We start from the raw sequence: 18311 nt of genomic DNA on the forward strand, positions 1-18311 counted from the left end.
AGGCCACTCGCGCTACCCGCTGTGGTTCCTGAATGACCTTCAAGGATAGCTCCTGGCTGGGGTTTTGTTTAAGAAGAAATTGTACAAAGCCTTTCTTTTGAAAACCCTAAAAGCCAGGTTCCTTCGAGGGCATGATTGAACTGCAGTTTCCAGCTTTTCTGGGAAACTCCCTTCTCTGAACAGAGAGTTATGGGTACTGTGCCGATGAGCAAAGTCCAGCAACACCCAGAGATGGGTTAACAGCATCTGAACATCCCCGAGTCACCACCACCGGCATCAGCCTTGAGCACAGGTTTGCTGGTTTTGCCTTTAAGAATTCTGCTCTCCCAGGTCCTCATAAGGGAGGATCCTTCCCAGTGTCAGCGTCCTCAATGAGAAGCATTCCAGGAAGAGTCTGGTGACGAACAGCACCAATAAACCGTATCAAGAAAGAGATGCGGACACGTGGGATCTCTTTGACAGACCTTTATTAGCAGACTGTTCCCTACATGAAGAATCCGAGTTAGATTTGCATTATAACAATTTGTGGTTACAGCTACAAAGATGGTTGTCATTTTGCATTGATTTTTGCATTCTGATATTCGTATTTCCATTAGGCCACACTGGTAGGAAGGAGCCACTGCAGAATTTGTGACAGGTCTCAAGATGAGGGGGTGGAAAAAAAATCATATCCCTGCTCCAGACTGGTTGGATTTCCACGTGGCTAACTGCTGACAGCACTGGACATCAAGGCAGAGCCTCACCTGGAAGACTCTCCATGAACCACCAAAATCTGTCAGCAAAAGAGCAGCTGCTGAGTGCTGGCAAATCCTTTTCCGATGTCTCACACCTCCCCGCAGTGCCCGTTTGGAGTGCAGAGCACTGGCATCTGCTGATTCAGCCTCAAAGCCCAACTGCAGCAGCCTGTGTCCGAGTGCAAGTTTCCTTCCATCTCTCTGGAAACTTGTATTTATTCAGTCCCTGAGATTTTTTTCCCCTCCCCCCTTACCTAAGAATTCCCCAAGACCCCTCTCAATGAGCCGTTGTGACACCCAACATACACAGACCTTCTACTTCCCAACTTCAGCCATCCACCTGAAAGCCTTTCGCCACGCACAGAGGCCATTCCAAAACAAGGCGAGCCTCCCAGGGCACCCTCTCCCCTCCTCCTCACCAGCTCCCTTCTCTCCTACGGCTTCTTGCTACAGAATTTCTCTGGGCTGAGGTCCTCCAGCAACAACCCCAGACGTGGGAAAGGCAGCTCAAGCCCCAAAGGGAAGGTACGCAAGCGACTTTAGTGTCCCTCCCCACGACTCAGCTGTGTGATGTAAGAGAACAAATAGAGAACTTTTTAAAACAGGAGAAATACAAGCACAGTAACAATATTTAAACAAGTCTATAAAAATAGTCCGACATAACTCTGTTCAAATAAATACAAAATAAATATGCTTTAAGCAGTAAAACAGTGGAATGCAACTCTGGTCCATTTTGCCCAAAATGAAAAGTTGGATGAGGATCTCCCAGGCCTCAGAAGCCAGATCCTATCAACTAAAGTAGCCCATAACGCAGTCAGAGAAATTTTAAAGCCATCTCTTTCCCTTAGCCTTATGAAAAGCACCCTTTGAAAGAAAAGCAAGCACGTCTTCAGGACTGAAAGCTCATGTCTCCCAGTGACAACCAGCCCCTCTCCCTAACACCCCTTCCCACAGCAGACATACTCCTGGCTTGGGGACTCCATCCCGCTAATGCAAACCTGAACACCAATCTACAAAGAGGTCTAAAGAGTTGGACAGCAGCGTAGGCACGGGGTTTGGAAAAGGTCCCCCAGCTCTCCTCGGCACCAGGCAGAATGGAATTCAGAGGTCCATGCAAGGCTGCACAGGGCTCTCGTGTCGTGCTGGGAGCACAACTGCACAGGAGCTGTGAAATATTATTGTCTTTTGTTCACTAAAGCCATGCATCAAGGTGCCAGTCCACCCAGGGCTCTCCTGCCTTCCCCTTGCCAAGCCCCTGCTGAGTATAAGACAAGCCAACCCCGGCATGCAAAGGCTACAGGCATGCAGGCTCGAGTCTGCTGCTTCTGTTAGTAAGTGCATCTTGTTAGTGGATTTATGAGACACACTTAAACCTATAAAAAATAAATAATCCTAATTTTTCATCAGGCTGGCCTAAGTAACCTTCAGCCTGACTGGATAAACCACCGCCCACCAGCCCTCAAAACCAGTATAGTTCAAAGTTACATTTCATGTCAAGTCTTGGAAGCAGAACATGAATGTCTCCTACCCAAGGGAACATATGTAAACATCATAACAAGCCTGGTGTGGCAGCAGCTCCTACACAAGGTTTGTACAAATTGAAACAACGGGTAGGAAGTTAAACAACTGAATGGAAAAAAAGCTCTCTGAATGGAAAAAGAAGCTCTTTCAGCAAGTCAGAAGGTGCTCATCTGCAGGCAAACAGCTCCGCACGCACAGTACGCTGAACAGACCTGCTACCCAGATCTTGGCTACTCTGCCATGCTGCTGGGAACTGACCTCAGCAACTCAAGCCTTAAGATTCTCCCAGGAGTTCACCTCTTGGTCTACCAAAAGGCCCAACAAAAAGGACCACATGATGGTTTATGTGGAGCGCTGAGCAGCAAGATGGCAAAGGACACCAGATCCTCCCCTCCCCCTTACTGACTCACAAACTATCTGAGATTTCACAGCTTTGCTTAGTCAGCTTAGTGTCAACACATTCACAGAATGAGATGGCTATACGTCTTGGGATGGCACCCCAAGATTTCAGAGTCCAAAGTCCTCGGCATCTCCTGGTCACCGTGACTGCACACCCAGAGTCATCTTCAAGTTTTCATACACCACGTAGCTGATGCTTACGGCTGGGATCACCTTCATAAAGTTCGGCGCCAGGCCCCGGTAAAGACCAAATGCTCCCTCTGTCTTCAGAATGTGTTTGAACAGTCCCCTCATGGTCACTTCGGGAGCACCCTCCACTGAAGCTGCAACAGGGAAAGCCACAATAAATAACGCAGCCTACACGGTGAAAACACTTCAGGTAACACCTGTCTCAAAGAGCAGTTCTGATTCATGTGCTGCCTGGGGATGTTCACAGAGCAAAGCTGCTTCATGGGGGACAGCATCGAACAGCGCAGCAAGCCACAGCCGTGCTGCACATCGCAGCTATTTTCTCAAACTGCTCTGCAGACACCCTTAGCCCAAAACTCCTGATCTGAGCAACACAGAACCTATGTCCTGGAGGTGCCTGGCCCAGATGCTAAGGGCAGTACAAAGTCCACTGTCCTCCTACAGCATGGCAAACAGCCTACTGCTCAGCTGCGCAGGCCAGTCGAGGCTGCTGTTGCAATGTTTACACTAGAGGACCTTTACCCTGCTCAGAGACCGTGACAGGAGTTCCCACAGTTCCCAGAAGTTCTCACCTTGTGCCTGCATGCGTGTCCTCACAAGAGCCAGCGGGTAACTGGCAAGCTGTCCACAGGTACTGGAAATGGTGCCGCAAGCCAGCAGAACAAAGACTCCAGGGTCAGCGCTGTTGACAGCATAGCGTTGCAGCCAGGTATTTTTTAGTGTCTGGAAGGAACAAGTCGGATGTTAGCAGTGAAGAGGCAATCAAAAGAATTATCACATTACATAAAAGATCTAGTGTAAAGGCCCAAAAAGCCATGTGCAAAATCAGCCAGAAGCACCGGGCTTCTCAAGTCTTTTTGAGCTACAGCTACAGTAGTGCCTGGGGAAAAGCCCTTCTTTAATTCTCTGCTGCAATTTTCTCATTAAAAAAAAAAGCAGCAAGGGACCATGCATGGTGTTGACTAGGAAAGGAGAACCATTGTATTGGATTATCTTTTAGGCCACTTTGGTTAAAACTCCATCTGTGCCCCTTAACACTGATCAGGAAAGCTTTGAGAAATTACTGAAACTCCTGACAGGTCTGACAGTGATAAAGCTACCCAAGCAGCACAGCCCCACAAGAGGTTAAAGGCTTCATACCTCATAGACTGCCAGGTCAATACCAGCATAGGGAATGATTCCTAGCATGTTGGGGATGTAGCCTTTGTAGAAGGCAGCCATTCCTTCCTTCAAAAGGATGTTTTTGGCACAATCCAACATGCCTGAATATTGTCCTGTCTTCCTTAGAGCCATCCGTGTTTTCAGAACCTAGAAGACAAGAAGAAACACCTTGAAGGTCTACAGGAGAATCAAGAGGAGAAAAACGTATAGACAGTGTCATTCTTAAGAACATGATGGTCAGGACTACAGCAAGTGTCACGTGAGCAGTAGTACTTGGTATCATCTCCAACATCTCATTAATTAAGCTATAATAGCGCTGGTGTTCTACCCACATTTTCTCATCTCAGCACCTTGCCATGAACACCCCATGCACTGGACTATCAACCCCCTGCCTCACCTCCATCGGGTAGATGCTGCTCTGCGCAATGGCCCCAGCCAGAGAACCAGCTACCAGTCGCTCGTGAATCCTCAGCATTTCTTGGTCAGTCCCGATGAACCGCTTGATCTGTGGAAGCAGACAGACAGACATTGAGGCTCGCTGACTTATCTCGGCCATCTTTTTTTCTTCCAGCTTGTCCTTCTGCGAACCCTTCTGCAGCCAGACTTGTCGGTGCTCTTTGACTCACCTGCTCATAGGCCATGAACTTAATGGCAGATTCTGGTGCAATCTTCAACACGTTGATGCCATTCCCTCGCCACAGTGACCTTGGTCCACCCTCTCGGAGCATTTGAGTAAAACCGCCAACGATGCACATGTTGTTACTGCGGGAGGCATGAACCTGGGGGAGAGAGAGAGAGAGCCTGGATTAGTTCCAGTCCTGATTACGACAATGCTACGTTTTTCCATAATCCAGGGACAAAAGGGCGCTTTTTTATTTACCCACAGATTTGCCAAGGCTTTAATCCCTTCCAGATAACTTCTACAATAGGAAAGCAAGCTTCTTTTCTGTTTTGCCAAGTCTAGTGTTAACCAATGAATCTAATCAATAGCTCCCACTGGAATGGGAGGAAAGGTTAAATAGGCAACTCCCACACCTAGTGTAGGATCAGCTACCCAGGGTAAACTTCTCACCTGGCTCAGGAGCAGGTACAGTGACAAAGCAGGCTAAAATCAAGTTTTTCTAACACTGACACCACTTGTACTGAGTACCAGCTCTGCCAGCTGAACACCACAGCACTTCAACTCTCATGGCCTCAGGGTATCTCATGGGAACACAAGACTTGAACCTCTTTCACCAAAACCCAAGTTTTCCAGTGCTCTAAACCACAAAGCTCTCTGACTGTTGGCAGTTTTCACATCTGCCTCCCAAACAATTCTCTATGTTTTTTCTAGTCAATGAAGAATAACTTTCTAACATGACTTTGATCATTCAAATAATCCAAAAAAGCTTTAAAAAACAGCAATATAATAGCAATGAGATTAACCATGGCCCGAGTGCTGTCCTGTGTTGAAGAACATTATCATCTCTTGGGCATCCAAGAACATTAAAGGAATCTGCCTGGGTATTCAAACAAACTGGAACTGCTCCATCATACCTGCATGAGCACTTTCAAGCGGTCCAAGGGAGCTGTACAGGTTCTGGACACGGCACCTGCACCTCCACCTGCAACCAGATGTCTCCACCACATCCCTGTCTGCCTCTCTTCCACTGTGAACTCATCAGGGACGGTCAAGTTCTCTCCTACATCAAAGATCTGCAAAAGCATAAGGTGTTGAGAAATGTTTCATCAGCTAGGGATCTTGCCAAAGCTTTATTGCTCTTTATCAGTGCTGAGCACTGAAGTACTGGATGTGCTTATTCCAAGTGAGCAGCTTATCTAGAGCCATTAACTGCTGTGCCTAGCCACAGGAACTGCCACTGCTATAGCACGTCACAAGGGGAATCTTCACATTTAGAGATTTCTGTCTGAGAAGCTGGTGACTGCTGAACATTTGTCTGCATTAAAATACTGCGGATCGTAGTAAGGAACTAAACGACCAACTGCAGGCAGCTGCATAGCGAAAAAGCTGGACCTCTCTGGAACCTTTCGAGCTCGCAGCCAGTTTAATCTCGTTACATGCTATTTACACACACTGAAATATCTCCAGGAAGGACGGCCGCCTGTCAGATCAGTTTCTAGTCTTAACAGGTCCTGAACCAGCAGGCACTGGCCACTGGTACAAGCCAAGTGAACACCTTCATCTTCTTGCAGAACATGCAGTTGTTATCACCTGTGCCAGAGGCCTCAGAAGCCGTGCCAGTGATAGGCAGCAAGATAACGGGACAGGACAGGAAGTGATTTGGCTTGTAGGGCTACAAGGCAGCTACTGAACCACAAAGAAAAAGATAGAGACTGCAGATAGCAGCTCCTGGGGGTCAGGACTCTGACTGAGAAACTGGGGAAAGACCGAGACCTGTTGCAGAGGAACCATTTCTTACCGTGGAGTGCTTCCAGTACAGGATGATTTCAGGAATGTTCTCCACTGGGTGCAGCAGGTGATAGTCTCGCCACTCATTCCAATCAATTGTCATTGTCCCATTTTTATCCATGCTAAAAAGATTTATCATTAGATGAGTACAGACTCCCACTCAGTGACAAATTCCTCCTCCTCCCCTTCCCTTTGATTATTCAGGCCTACACCAAAAAAAGCTTTGCAAAGCGACTACTAAAAGACTTCTAAAGAGACACAGGACAAAGCTAGGAAATCTTCTGTTCACCAAACACTGCAGAGAGGTAGAAATGGGCTCTCTTTTTCCTCCCCTCTCTCTGCCCTTTAACTGACCCACAGGAGTAGTTGCACCCCCTCCTACCAAACTTAGGCCAACAGAACTGACACTGAAGGGAAAATAATACTTACTAGGTGACAGGACCCCAGAAGTGTCCCGTCCTTATTCTGACACACAGGCAAACAGACAGAGGGAAGGTAGCAGAGGGAAGAAAGAGGAAAAAATAGCACATATAAGTGGTTGTTAACACGTTAGTGCTACATGCATAAAGCACTCGGCATTTCCGAAGAGCAACTGCACAGTCCCTCTCCAAAGCAGCAAGCTCCGGGCAGCAGGACAATCAGACAGGGATGCAAATCAGCTCAGGCACAAGCACTTGCCCACAACAGGTCAGCACGATAAGAGATTCTGACAGTAACTCTCCATAATGCATTATGAGCTTATAAGTATCAACTCATGGGAAAAAAAATCAAAATGAAGAGTAATAGGCAAAAAGGGAGGAGCTGAAGTCTCTGGGAAGTGTGTACGGGGTAGAAAGAGGAGATGGGTTCCATGTCCCTACACTTTCTTCTAACCCCCTCAACAGTAAAACAGAAGAACCAGCTGAATCCTCACCTCTTCAGGATCTTCTCAGCCTGCTGTTCAGAGATCTTGACTCCCAGGTCACGGAGAGACTGTACAATCTCCTGGGCATCAATACAGCCTGCAACGATAGGCCAGTGAGCTCAAGTACAGTATGACAAGCTAACACATGCAGTAGTCTGTTCATGAGCATGAGAAAAGTGTTTACCATCATTCTTCTTATCCAAACTCTTGAAGACCAGTCTCAGCTTCTTTTCATGATCCTGGAGATAGTGAACAAATTCCTCAAAATCCAGCTGTCCATCCAGGTCCTTGTCTCCAGCCTTCACAATTTTCTGTTCAGAAAACAAACCAAAACCCATCAGTTCCTTTGTTCACTCAGACAGATCTGGCCCTCCTTCCACCATATTTAAAGATCATTTCCTACACGACTGACTTTACCTCCAGAAAGCAGCTGACAGAATTATAATTCCTCAAAGAAATTTGAGCAAAGCAGTAGTGTAGAAAAGTAACCCGATTCCAGGCAACTGTCTCCTGAAGTTAGTTACGCAGATGAAATGCCTCACGCTTTTATCAGGGATACTCTGCTGCTATCAAGTGTCTAATCTCAGTCGTGCATCTTGATTAAAACCTTACACAGCCCTTGTGGGGGTTCTTGAACTAAGTATGAGGAAACAGATTTGCATAAAAAGTGAATCACAAGACTTCAGGCAATAAAAAAGCCTGAACAGAAGAAGGAATTTCATGCCTACTACGATCCTTAGAGAAGTATGCTCTCTCTGGCAGTAACTAACTCCAACCAGAAAAAGCCTGTCCTGCTCTAGTGGGCACAGCCAAAGATAAAAACCCCTGTGAACTGGTTTAGGCGCCCTGGAGCTATGTGCTTTAATTATACAAGTTTCCATGAGATGCATACAGAACAAGAAAAGGTTCTTAGTAGGACAAAGCTAAAATCAAGATCAGACTCTGCAGCAGACATCTAGGACAAGGTAAACGACTAATTAACCCACTCCAGCATGGGGCAATAGCAGATGGATTGCCCTATCTAAGGGCACGTGGCTACTTGTTGACAGGAGAGGTGATCTCCAGGCAGCAAGAATGTGGCTCAGGGAGTTCCTATTCCCCTTCTTAGTCAGTCACTTGCCTTTCACAGCCTAGAAGTCTTTTTCAACATGAATCTGTGAGCAACACTAAATGAGGTGTGATTCAGTCTACTGCATCACCTAAATTTCTGTTTTAATTCTTGTAACACATATGTGAACAGCAGGTGGGTTGTGAGGAAAGCTCTGAGCTGAGATCAAACACTAGGCTAACCCTCTGCTCGCCAACAGTTTGCTCAATATTTAGGCTTCAAAGGTAACAGGCAAACCTAAGCTTATTGTGATGCTTCCTCAGCCTGGGTCCCCTTCATAAGCCTCAAGTCTTTGTTTCAATGCCATTTGAAGTGACTTCAGCACTAAATACTTCACTATTAAAAGTCCATTGCCCTTTTGCCCCACCAAGTCCTGTCACTTCAGCCCTAATGCTACAAGGATTATTCCTAATCGGTTTATGAACCTTAAATAAGAAAGTGCTGTCCCAGCTGCTCTGACCTTTGAGGCGTGCTCAGTATTCTTAACCTGCAATTTATCATATGACTGTCATAAAGTTCAGATATGACCCCACAGACCACTTGTAGGCTAAAGATAGACCAACACCCCTCGCCTGTCAGCAGATTGGCCTTGAACAGCTGAATCAGGGCTTCCCTCTGACTGGCAACCCCCAACCAGTTGACAGGCACTAATAATTCGGAGGCACTCCAAGAGGGATGTGACTGTGCAAATGCTCCCGTTCTCCCAGCACGCCCCAACAACCGCAGAGATGTGCGACGGGCGATCAGAGACCGCAGGTACAGCAGCTGCCTTGCCCTGCTACAGCCTGCTGCCTCCACGATCAGAGCACAAACGCTGCGAGCCTGTTGAACAAGAACCTGCGACACGTGTGTGAGGGGCGAGAAGGCCAAGCTCCCAGCGCCTTCTCCAGAGATACGAACAAATACCTGCCTGCAGTTCTTCGCCTTTAACTGCAAATATGAAATCTCCGCAGACAGAACGGCTCATTAACCGCTGTGCTGGCTGCAGACGTTCCTATGGTCACCCACACAACCTGCAGCGCCTGCAGCACGCTCCGGGACCCCACGCATCTTACAGCCTGCCACATCCCCCGTTTGTGTGTTTGCACAAAGCCTCCAGCTTTGCTGTTCAATAACCAGCTGTCTGGGCTCTCAGCAGCCTGGTCACGACAATCACGCCAGCAGCAGCGAGCGGAAAGCACGGGCTGTGATACGGGGTGGGACGCAGCGCTCCGCAGATGGAGGGCATCTCCCTTCTGCAGCGAAGGGAAACGCTCGTGCACGACCCCGGCCCAGCCCACCCGCCGCTGCTGAGCCGCTCGCCACCCACTCACCTTCACCGGGGCGAGACCTGTGTCGGCTTGAGCTGACAACAGATTACAGACCTGCCGCCAGAAGGGTGCAGGCGGAAGGGTGTACGAAGGAAAAGGAAGAGGATGTGACACGTATTTGAGCAGACCAGTTAAGCAGAAGAATCCGTAGTTTGGAAAACCCCTTTTTCTATTTAACTGGCGTCAAATCAACTGGTTTAAACAGTGACAGAGGCACTGAGATCTCATCCAAATCAAACCAAAAGAATCAAAAAGAAAAAAGTCCACTCCAGGCTGCTTCAGCAAACCCTGCCAAGGGGCAAGAGAAACGTGTACCCAGCTATTACAACAGAGCCATCATGAACTTCTCCCCCTCGGGGTGTTGGAGACCACCCCTCCAGCAGTCGCTCCCCCCTCCCGCTCCTCCCTCGGGGCCATACCTGCTTCCACTGGCGGTAGGTGGAGAACTCCTGGGAAGGAATGAAGAGGCTGAGTCGGAAGATGGATTTGAGTTCAGCCGGCAGCCCCTTCGACTCAAAGTATTCAAACTCTGTCTGCGACTCCCCAAACACCGGCATGTACAGACAGAGGCAGAGCATCTTTCTGAGCCGGAGACTCAGCTGCCCTGCTCAGACCGACTGGGAAGGGAAGTAAAACTGAATGACTCCCCCGAGCTAATTTCAGTGCGTAGTGGAAAGGAAATGCCAGCCAGTCTCATGACACATGCCTATGAGCGAAGCCGGCTCCGGTGGGATTGGCTGTACAAGCCCTGCCCTTCGACTTAAAAGGGAAGCCGGGGCTGTAGCGTCCCACCCAGCTGCCAGACACAGGATCCGGAGGAGGCATGTGAGCTGCCTCCCATTGCTCAACACCAGGCTCCCATTAATCCCAGAGACCTTACATCACGCTCACCACAAGTTAACTCTTACTGGGCATCTCTCTGAACCTAAGAGGCTTTCGCCAACATCCGAGACACTCACCTGCTGTTCCTTACATCCCATCGGTCCTTTCTGATCCTGTTCTCATCCCTCCGGGGACTTACACACGCAGCACAGTTGGGACCAGCCTTCATCACAACCTCTCCCACCACACCACACAGGAGGACTCTCACTGTCCTCCTCCAAAACACAGGATGCCAGCCACTTTCTGCTTTCATACATCTTTGGGATATCCAGCTTAAGCAAAAGCCTTGAAATTCCACTTTTATAAGGTTACTTCTCTATGCCAGAGTTGATTGGCTTTGGTTGCAAGTTCTCCCCAAAACACTCGTGCCAGCTGGGAGCAGGCAGCCCCTGCATGCCAAGCTCTCTCTCCTCTGCAGCGCTCCGGAGTTACTAACCCAGGCAGCAACAAAGCCCGATTTGTCATTGTGCCAAATACCCTGAAAACCACCAAAACCAAGGGCAGGCTTCAAAACAGACCCAGCTGCTTCAAAGCCTCCGAGCTAAGCATCCACACAGCACTTACACCAGCTTAATAGTTTTTCCTCCTCTTCCAACTACAATTAAACGTTGCAGTCAGAGATGCGCTGTAACGAGAAGTGGCCTGGGCAGAACAACATTTTCCAGTTTCTACCACTTACAATTTAACTGCTTGTAAGCGAGTCGCTGTGCTTTCATCAGGAGCAAGCCAGGGAGTGTGGCACACGCATCATTTAATGCAGATATAATTACAGGCTTCTGAGCATGTAGTGGAGTTTGATGTATGGGATAACACCCAGCACGACAGCGAGAGTACCAAAGCAGTGCAGCAGGTAGCAACACTGCTCAGTACAGAATTACTGATTGCTAACATGAATTTTAAAATCAAGTTATAGCCTTGATGTTCGTCAAAGAGAAGGTAATTGTACAACGAGAGTGCAAAAACCCACAGCCAATAACCAAAACACCATAATCCTGCTGCACTCCAAGTAACGCAGCATGTTTGCTGAACTGGTTTAAGCCAGCCCAGTGAACAGCTTTCCCCATCACTGCGGACACAGCAATATTTTCTTGTGTTTGCTCTGTTTAAACAGCCTGCCTGGCCAGGGCAAAGTCCAACAAGCACTCCCCTCCTCAGACCCTAATGCACAAGGGGCCTGTACGTCTTTACCGTGGTATTTTGTTCTTTAGGTTTAAAGAAAAGCCAAGGTCTGCAATAAGCTGTTTGTGCAGCTGCATGGCAATCACATGAACTCAGAATATTTAATCTGGGGCTTTATTTCAAGGATTTTTTTTTAAAAAAAGCTTAATAGATCACGACTCACAGCAATCTGGTACCCTTGAGAATCGTGACCTACAACAGTTTCCTACACCCTCCCCTGTCACCTCACCTACCACAGCACCACTGCCGCGTTACCTAACCAGGCTTAACCTACTCCCTGCTGACGTCTCTCCGCACGAAAACAGGATCTTCTCAGGGTCTCCAGATCCTCTTAAAGATCAACTGCAGCAGCTCACTACATGCACACCACCAGCACAGCCCAGCCTTCCCAGCGAGTGGAGTCAGCACCCTCATGCTACACGCCACCAGCCAAACACCTGCAGCAGCCTGACCGAGGTGAGCAGCTCCTGCCCAGCTCCAGGGAGTAAGTGAACAAATGTAACTCAGCTTTGCCCCCACCAAGCCTTAAGATCCTCCGTAGTCCTTCCCACAAGTTGCCAAGCATCACTGTTATAGCTGCTGGGCAGCTCAGTTGCTATGCCAACATGATGCAGATTTTCCTAATAAACTCTGTCTAGAGTTGGTAGCTAGAGACAGAAGGCAAAATCTGCACATTTTAGGAAAAAAAGCCCTACTACCTACCTCAGAGGAAAGGAGAAAGGTAATAAGGTTAAGAAAGCTGATTTTAAGCAGGGTATTAATTACAGGACAGTGAGCTGAGAAGGAGAGACAGATTATGAATGAAGTTTACACCAGCAATTCTGGTTATAATGACAAAGGAAGTTTAAAAAGCATTAACAAGTATTTAGATTTCACCCAAAAGGATCCTGGTAAACCCAGAAGTACTCAAAAGCAAGACAGCTCTCGGGATCAGTGCTGCTTGAACACAACCAGTATGGGGTCACCACCCAAGTCTCAGCACCCACAGCCAGCGGGGCGCGTGTGGCTGCACCCACCCCAGGGCTCCAGGCACGAGGTGCAGACAGTGCAGCCCTCCTGGGCACTGGCTATTCCCCACCAAACCAAGGACAGGGCACAGAGCTCCAAATAAAGTCAGTCCTTTCAAGTCGCTCCTCCCTGATAATTCTTCCACCCACCAATTATATGAAGCCAGGGCTAGACCTACATGTTTTTGGTTGATGTGAGGCCAGCCTAGCTAATGCCCTCCTCTGCTAAAGGGAGAACTAGACGGGTCCGTCTTTCTTCTAGAGAAGGTTCGCTTGTCTCACCATCAAGCAAGCTGCAAACTCATTGTCCATTTTATTTATAGGATTTGGTTCTTATTTAAATGCTGCACGAGTTACCAGTTTCGACACCCTGCCACTCCAACGCTAACCTTTCCAAGTCATTTGTACTCTTCTAGGCATCTGCTCCATCACCAGTTTACTACATCAGCTCCAGAAGGTACCTCCCCAAAGGATGGGAAGATGCTGCCATACAAGGAGTGGGAAAGTATGCTGTTTAATTTTTAATTTACTTTGCTAAAAAAAAAAGTCTCTAAAAATATCAAATGCCAGCGAGCATCACAGTCACATAGCTAACATCCTCCTTCCCAGGCAAAACAGGCAAGTGCACCATGGGCCAGAGAGAGAACCACTATTGCTCGAGGTTTTCACTACGCCCTGCTGACTTGGTATTTTTTCATTTCTGGAAACTAGCTTATAATTAATTGTACAGTACAGAAAGTCCTCACAAAGCACAAACAAAGTGTGAAGTGTATGAAGGAGGGGAGTTAATCATTTAAAGAGACCACAGGAAAAAGCTGCAGCCAGCCAAGGCTGTGCAAGGGGAAGGGTAGAGATCAGGGAAGGCAGACAACACTACATGGTATTTGATGAAAAGGTAACCAGGAAAGGTGACCTGTTCCACTGACAACACATCAATCCAAAGTTACAAGTCCAGATGGTGACATCAGGGGCAGATCATCCCTCTCCCCTGTGTACACACAGCCAGGGGCCAACACATCACATCTGCAATCAGTGTTTTCTCCCGCTTTTGCAGAAACAGCCTCACGTCGAGATTGTTGCCTTCAAGCAAGGATCCGAGCAGAAACACGCCAGCTACGGTGTGAAGATTGAAAAGCCAGGGCTAGGAAGCACCTCAGGTCAAACTTATTGATACATGCAAATTCCTGACAGTAACCCAAGTATCAGGTGTGAGATTCTGTGGGTTTAGCAGATACGTAGTTACAGGCATGTTCCCAACACGAAGTGGCACACCAGTCAAGAGACTTCTCCCAAGGTCACAGGCATTCAGTGGCAGAGAACAAAAGCCGTGTGTCCCCGGCAGTTTCTTTAAACACCAAATAATGCTGTTTGCTCCCAGTGGTTTATAATCTATCCCTAAGGCCATACGAGACTTTTTGCAACACTTCTCCTTCAGACGGGTAATTAGAGCACAGATACCTGATCAAGCACAAACAAGTCATTGCAGCTTAACAAGTTACTGTCCATCAGCTGAGCCACGGTGGCTGGATGCAGTATCAGCCGGCCTGAATCGCGAGGTAAAACATATCTGCATAATCCTCAACAGAAGAGCTTTACGCTGCGTTTCACTTTACAATCAGGGCAGGCTAAAATTACACAGCCACAACCTCCTAGCAGATGGGCAGCTACTTCCCAAGCTGCAATAACTCCATTTTACCACATCCATATCCTCTAGGTATTTCTCCATTAGCCAGTTTTAGGGTTCCTATGCAGCAAAACTCACCAGGGTCACGCAGGAAAGAGGAGATTGGTATCAGCTCTCAGAGCAAGCTTCATTTGCAGGTCTGAACAGATGGGCTCTCCCTGACTGAGGGACCATTGTTCCCTGGAAAACACCAGAGATTTTCAGCCCTACGCTTTCAAGGTTTTCATCACAACCTCCTTCAGTTCTGAGCCTCTGTCCTTCTTCAACCTCTGCACAAAAGCCTTCCTCTTCTCAAAATGCACACTCCTCTTTTTGAAGGGGAGGCACGGCACTAACCGCTAGCGATTGGGATGAATGCAAAAGTCCCTGCAGATTTTTCAGTCTGATTCAAGCAGGGAGTGGCTTCTGCTCCCCAGAATGCGAAATGCCACCCTGCCTGTCCCCATTCAAAACGGCAGCAGAAAGGACATTCATCCCTGCTACACCCTGAACCTGCTCGTCCCCCATTTTTGAGAGGAAGCTTACAGCAACAGCCATGCCTGATTCCCTGTCAAATAAGCTGGATCCTGCAAGTCACGCACCCCTGCCCTCGCTGCAGCCCTTTAGCATTATCCCAAGCTCCCACCGCTAGCAGGGGTTATGCCCAACTCCTTCTCCCCTAATCCCAGGTCACACCCTTGGTCTTAAACCACATGTAGTCAGAGCTGGCTGCACCATCCTCAGGAGAGACGGACAGCGTGCCCTCCCCATCAAAAATAAACCAGAACCGCAGCCAGCCAGCACTGTGCTCGGAGCCCAGGCACTCAACTAAGCAGCTTTTGTTCGCCTCCCCCCAGACAAAGCCTCACCACTTATTCTCCGCCAATTGTGCCCACCCACCACCACCACCTCGCTCTCCCACCCCTCGGGAACTTCCCATCCTCACACGGATTTTAGTCTCTCCCTTATGCCACCCGCTCCCCAGGGACAGGCTTTCCTCTCTTCCGGGCTGTGCCTTTCAAATAATACAGCCAGTTACTCATTTGCTCAAACCATGCTAGCTTTTCCAGGGCTTGCCAAATTACCAAGGACTGACTCCGGAACATTTTAGGATCTATTTGATCCTTTGCCAGTCTCCAGTGCAGGGGTGGGACTCGCCACTAACCTGCGTTATCATTCCCTGCCATCTCAGTCATGCTTGTAACAAGTTGCCCAGGAACCTTCAAGACCCCCTTATTCCCCCTTGCCTTTAAACAGCATTTTTCCCCACTTCAAACATCATGTCTGAAAGGTGAGATCACCTCCTCTCTTCACCATCATTCCCCTGGTCTCCCCACATTTCTCTTCCAGCAAGCACGCCCGTTGGACCCTGCTCCCTTTTCCTGTTCCTCTCCCCCCTCCCCAATTGCACACTCCACCCCCCCCCAGCTACTCACACACTCCACTTGCAACACCCCTACTCCCGGCAGACCCCACGCTCGGCTGTCGTGTGCACCAACCCCTCCTCAGGCCCCTGAGTATCCCGTTACCTTTGGAAAATGCTCTGCGGGTCCAACCACCAGTAGGATAGTTGGTCTCCTTTCAGTGGGATCAGTCCCTCTGTCCTGTGGCTTCCCCAACATCTTTGGCCCTTTCTCCCCTGGGCCTGGAAGCAGGGTGGTGTTTCTGGCCTCATCCTCTTTTTCATCTGCAGGACCTTGGCATATGGCCCTGGGAAGGAAGCTAGACAGAAAATGCCACAGGGTCTGCAGCATCGCTGCTCCAGCGAGCGGCCCAGGCAGGGCAGCCCTGCGCGCTCAGGAGCTGCCCGCTGCCAAGGATGATGTGACTGCACTACCAAGCACCCCCAAGACGGGAATCGGCACGGCAGCCAGTGGGAGGTTCAACCCAGCGACTCCACAGGCTCAGACTCTTTACAGACCGCTCCTGCGGACGCTTCCTGCCTTTTGAAATTGCTGCTACTGCAGTCGTGCCTGGCCTGACAAGCAGCTCCTTGTACGAGAGCCTCAGAAATCTGATGGCAACAGACAAAGCACAAGACCCCTGGCATGGAGAAGCCGGGACGCGGAGCTTTGGAGACTGCTTGGGCAGAGGAGCCAAGACGCTGCGCTTAAGCGGAAAGCTAAAAATGAACCTCTCCGAGAGAAGCTTCCCAGAGCTGCCAACATCCTCCTGGCACATCAGCCGAGCAGGAGGCTGAGCACCGGGCTGCGTCCCCACTGCAGCAGCGCCCAGCCAATCCTCGCTCCCAGCACTGCGGAGCTGGGGAGCGCGGCAGCGCGCGGCCCGCGGGAGCGCGCGGCGGCACCGGCGAGGAGCGCGCCTGCCATGGGGCAGCGGGGGCAGCACCCACGGCCCCGACGCAGTTCGGTGGCGCAGGATGGTCCGAGGTGTGAGCGTACCCCGTGTGCGTACCCGCTCCCGGGGCTCGGCAGCGGCTCTTTGTTAGAGCAGCAGATGGTTCTCCGGCGAGGAGCCGGCTTTTCCCAGCCATGGCTGAATTAACCTCTCACTGCACCCGCTCGCCCCGCTCTATTATAGTCTCGTCCATCATCACAATAGCTCTTTGGTGCCGCATTGTGCTGCTGCCGTTTGGCTTCCAGCACGACGCACGACACGCTCGCACAGCGTTCATGGCTATTCAGCCACGCGAGGTCTATATGCTGTGGTTAAACTATCGCCGGTCAGTCAACGGGGCCGAGTCCTGCTGAAGGAGCCTTTAACCACACAGCCAAGGGTAGGATGAGCCCGAGCAGGACTACAAATATACACCAATATACACACACGGAACACATGACACTCCCCAAATTTCTACACGAAATGCCACATTTCCCTCTGCTGCCACAGCAGCAATTGCTCGTGGCCCCGGGGCTATCAGCCTCCCGACCAGGGCACCACCAGACAAGCCAGCCCACCTCGGTGGCACGGAGCAGCCCAGGTCTGGCAGGCCCAGGAGCAGGCTGGGGGCAGTAAGGGCTCATTTTCCATTTTAAAAGTACCAACAACTTCCTTTGGAGTCCTAGATTCTCGCCTGCCTTTGGCAGCTGCAGAGGGCACTGCGTGCCTCCCTTTCCAAAGGATCACGACTTTTACATAATCGAACTACTCGGGGTTTTTAACACGCAGGATACTACAGGTCCCACCAGCCAAGGCCCCTGCCCCCAGCAAGGTCCATGGCGAGCAGAGGACCTGCGTTTTCAGCTTTTAACTTTCAAGAGTGACAGACTGCAGGAAACTTTTGTTTTACCAATATTAGATAGGAAAATGCAATCCAAAACCTGGAAGGAGTGCAAGCTTTAAGCAGCCAATTTGCAAATAAATTTGTGAGGAAGAACACTAACACCACACTGGGGAACTTGCTAATGCTGAATTCCTTTAACCAACCTGAGTAATGGAAAAAGTGAGAGACGAGTACACAGAAGACATCACATTAAAAAAAAAAGAATTCTTCTGCACATACTCTTCTGAATTACTTAAGAAGAGAAAAATGCTGTTTAATCATAAAGTCTACATATAGTTTGTTACCTTAAAACTTGACACATACAAAAAATAACAAACCAGAAAAAATTTACAAAATTCAGAGGTGGTGACACTGGGGTGAGGGTGGGGGGAAAGCCCTGTCCCGCTCTGAGGAACGACACAGTCCAGTCCTGGCTGGAATGTCCTCAGGAGCCCAGGCACAGGCAGAAGAGTGAGGGATTTTTGTCACGCCTCCATTACCTTGAGCTGTTGCCAGTCATCACAACTACGAGCACAAAAGTTAAACTGCTTCCTCAAACTCAGTGATGCAGATCCTTTAAGATGACATTTGGAAGTTTCTAACGCTCTCAAGGCAGAGGAGGAA

At 49.2% G+C, this 18311-nt stretch overlaps 1 protein-coding gene across 2 annotated transcripts in view; it reads right to left on the reverse strand.

The window, feature by feature from the left end:
* Window positions 1-450: 450 nt before the first annotated feature.
* SLC25A25 (solute carrier family 25 member 25) overlaps window positions 451-18311 on the reverse strand; it is a 26705-nt gene continuing 8844 nt past the window's right edge. The window contains exons 1-10 of one of the 2 annotated variants that reach the window (XM_068413753.1): window positions 10156-10428; window positions 7503-7629; window positions 7328-7415; window positions 6425-6536; window positions 5541-5699; window positions 4631-4783; window positions 4402-4509; window positions 3984-4151; window positions 3416-3566; window positions 451-2977 (exon numbers count right to left, since the gene is read on the reverse strand). In XM_068413753.1, coding sequence (XP_068269854.1) covers window positions 2793-2977; window positions 3416-3566; window positions 3984-4151; window positions 4402-4509; window positions 4631-4783; window positions 5541-5699; window positions 6425-6536; window positions 7328-7415; window positions 7503-7629; window positions 10156-10314 — 1410 coding nt within the window. In that variant the 5' untranslated portion in view covers window positions 10315-10428 and the 3' untranslated portion in view covers window positions 451-2792. Of the gene's footprint in view, window positions 2978-3415; window positions 3567-3983; window positions 4152-4401; window positions 4510-4630; window positions 4784-5540; window positions 5700-6424; window positions 6537-7327; window positions 7416-7502; window positions 7630-10155; window positions 10429-18311 lie in introns of those variants that run through there. The other variant, XM_068413752.1, reaches the window with a different exon arrangement.

Source organism: Nyctibius grandis, chromosome 16 (assembly GCF_013368605.1).
Source record: "Nyctibius grandis isolate bNycGra1 chromosome 16, bNycGra1.pri, whole genome shotgun sequence".
NCBI lineage: Eukaryota > Metazoa > Chordata > Aves > Nyctibiiformes > Nyctibiidae > Nyctibius > Nyctibius grandis.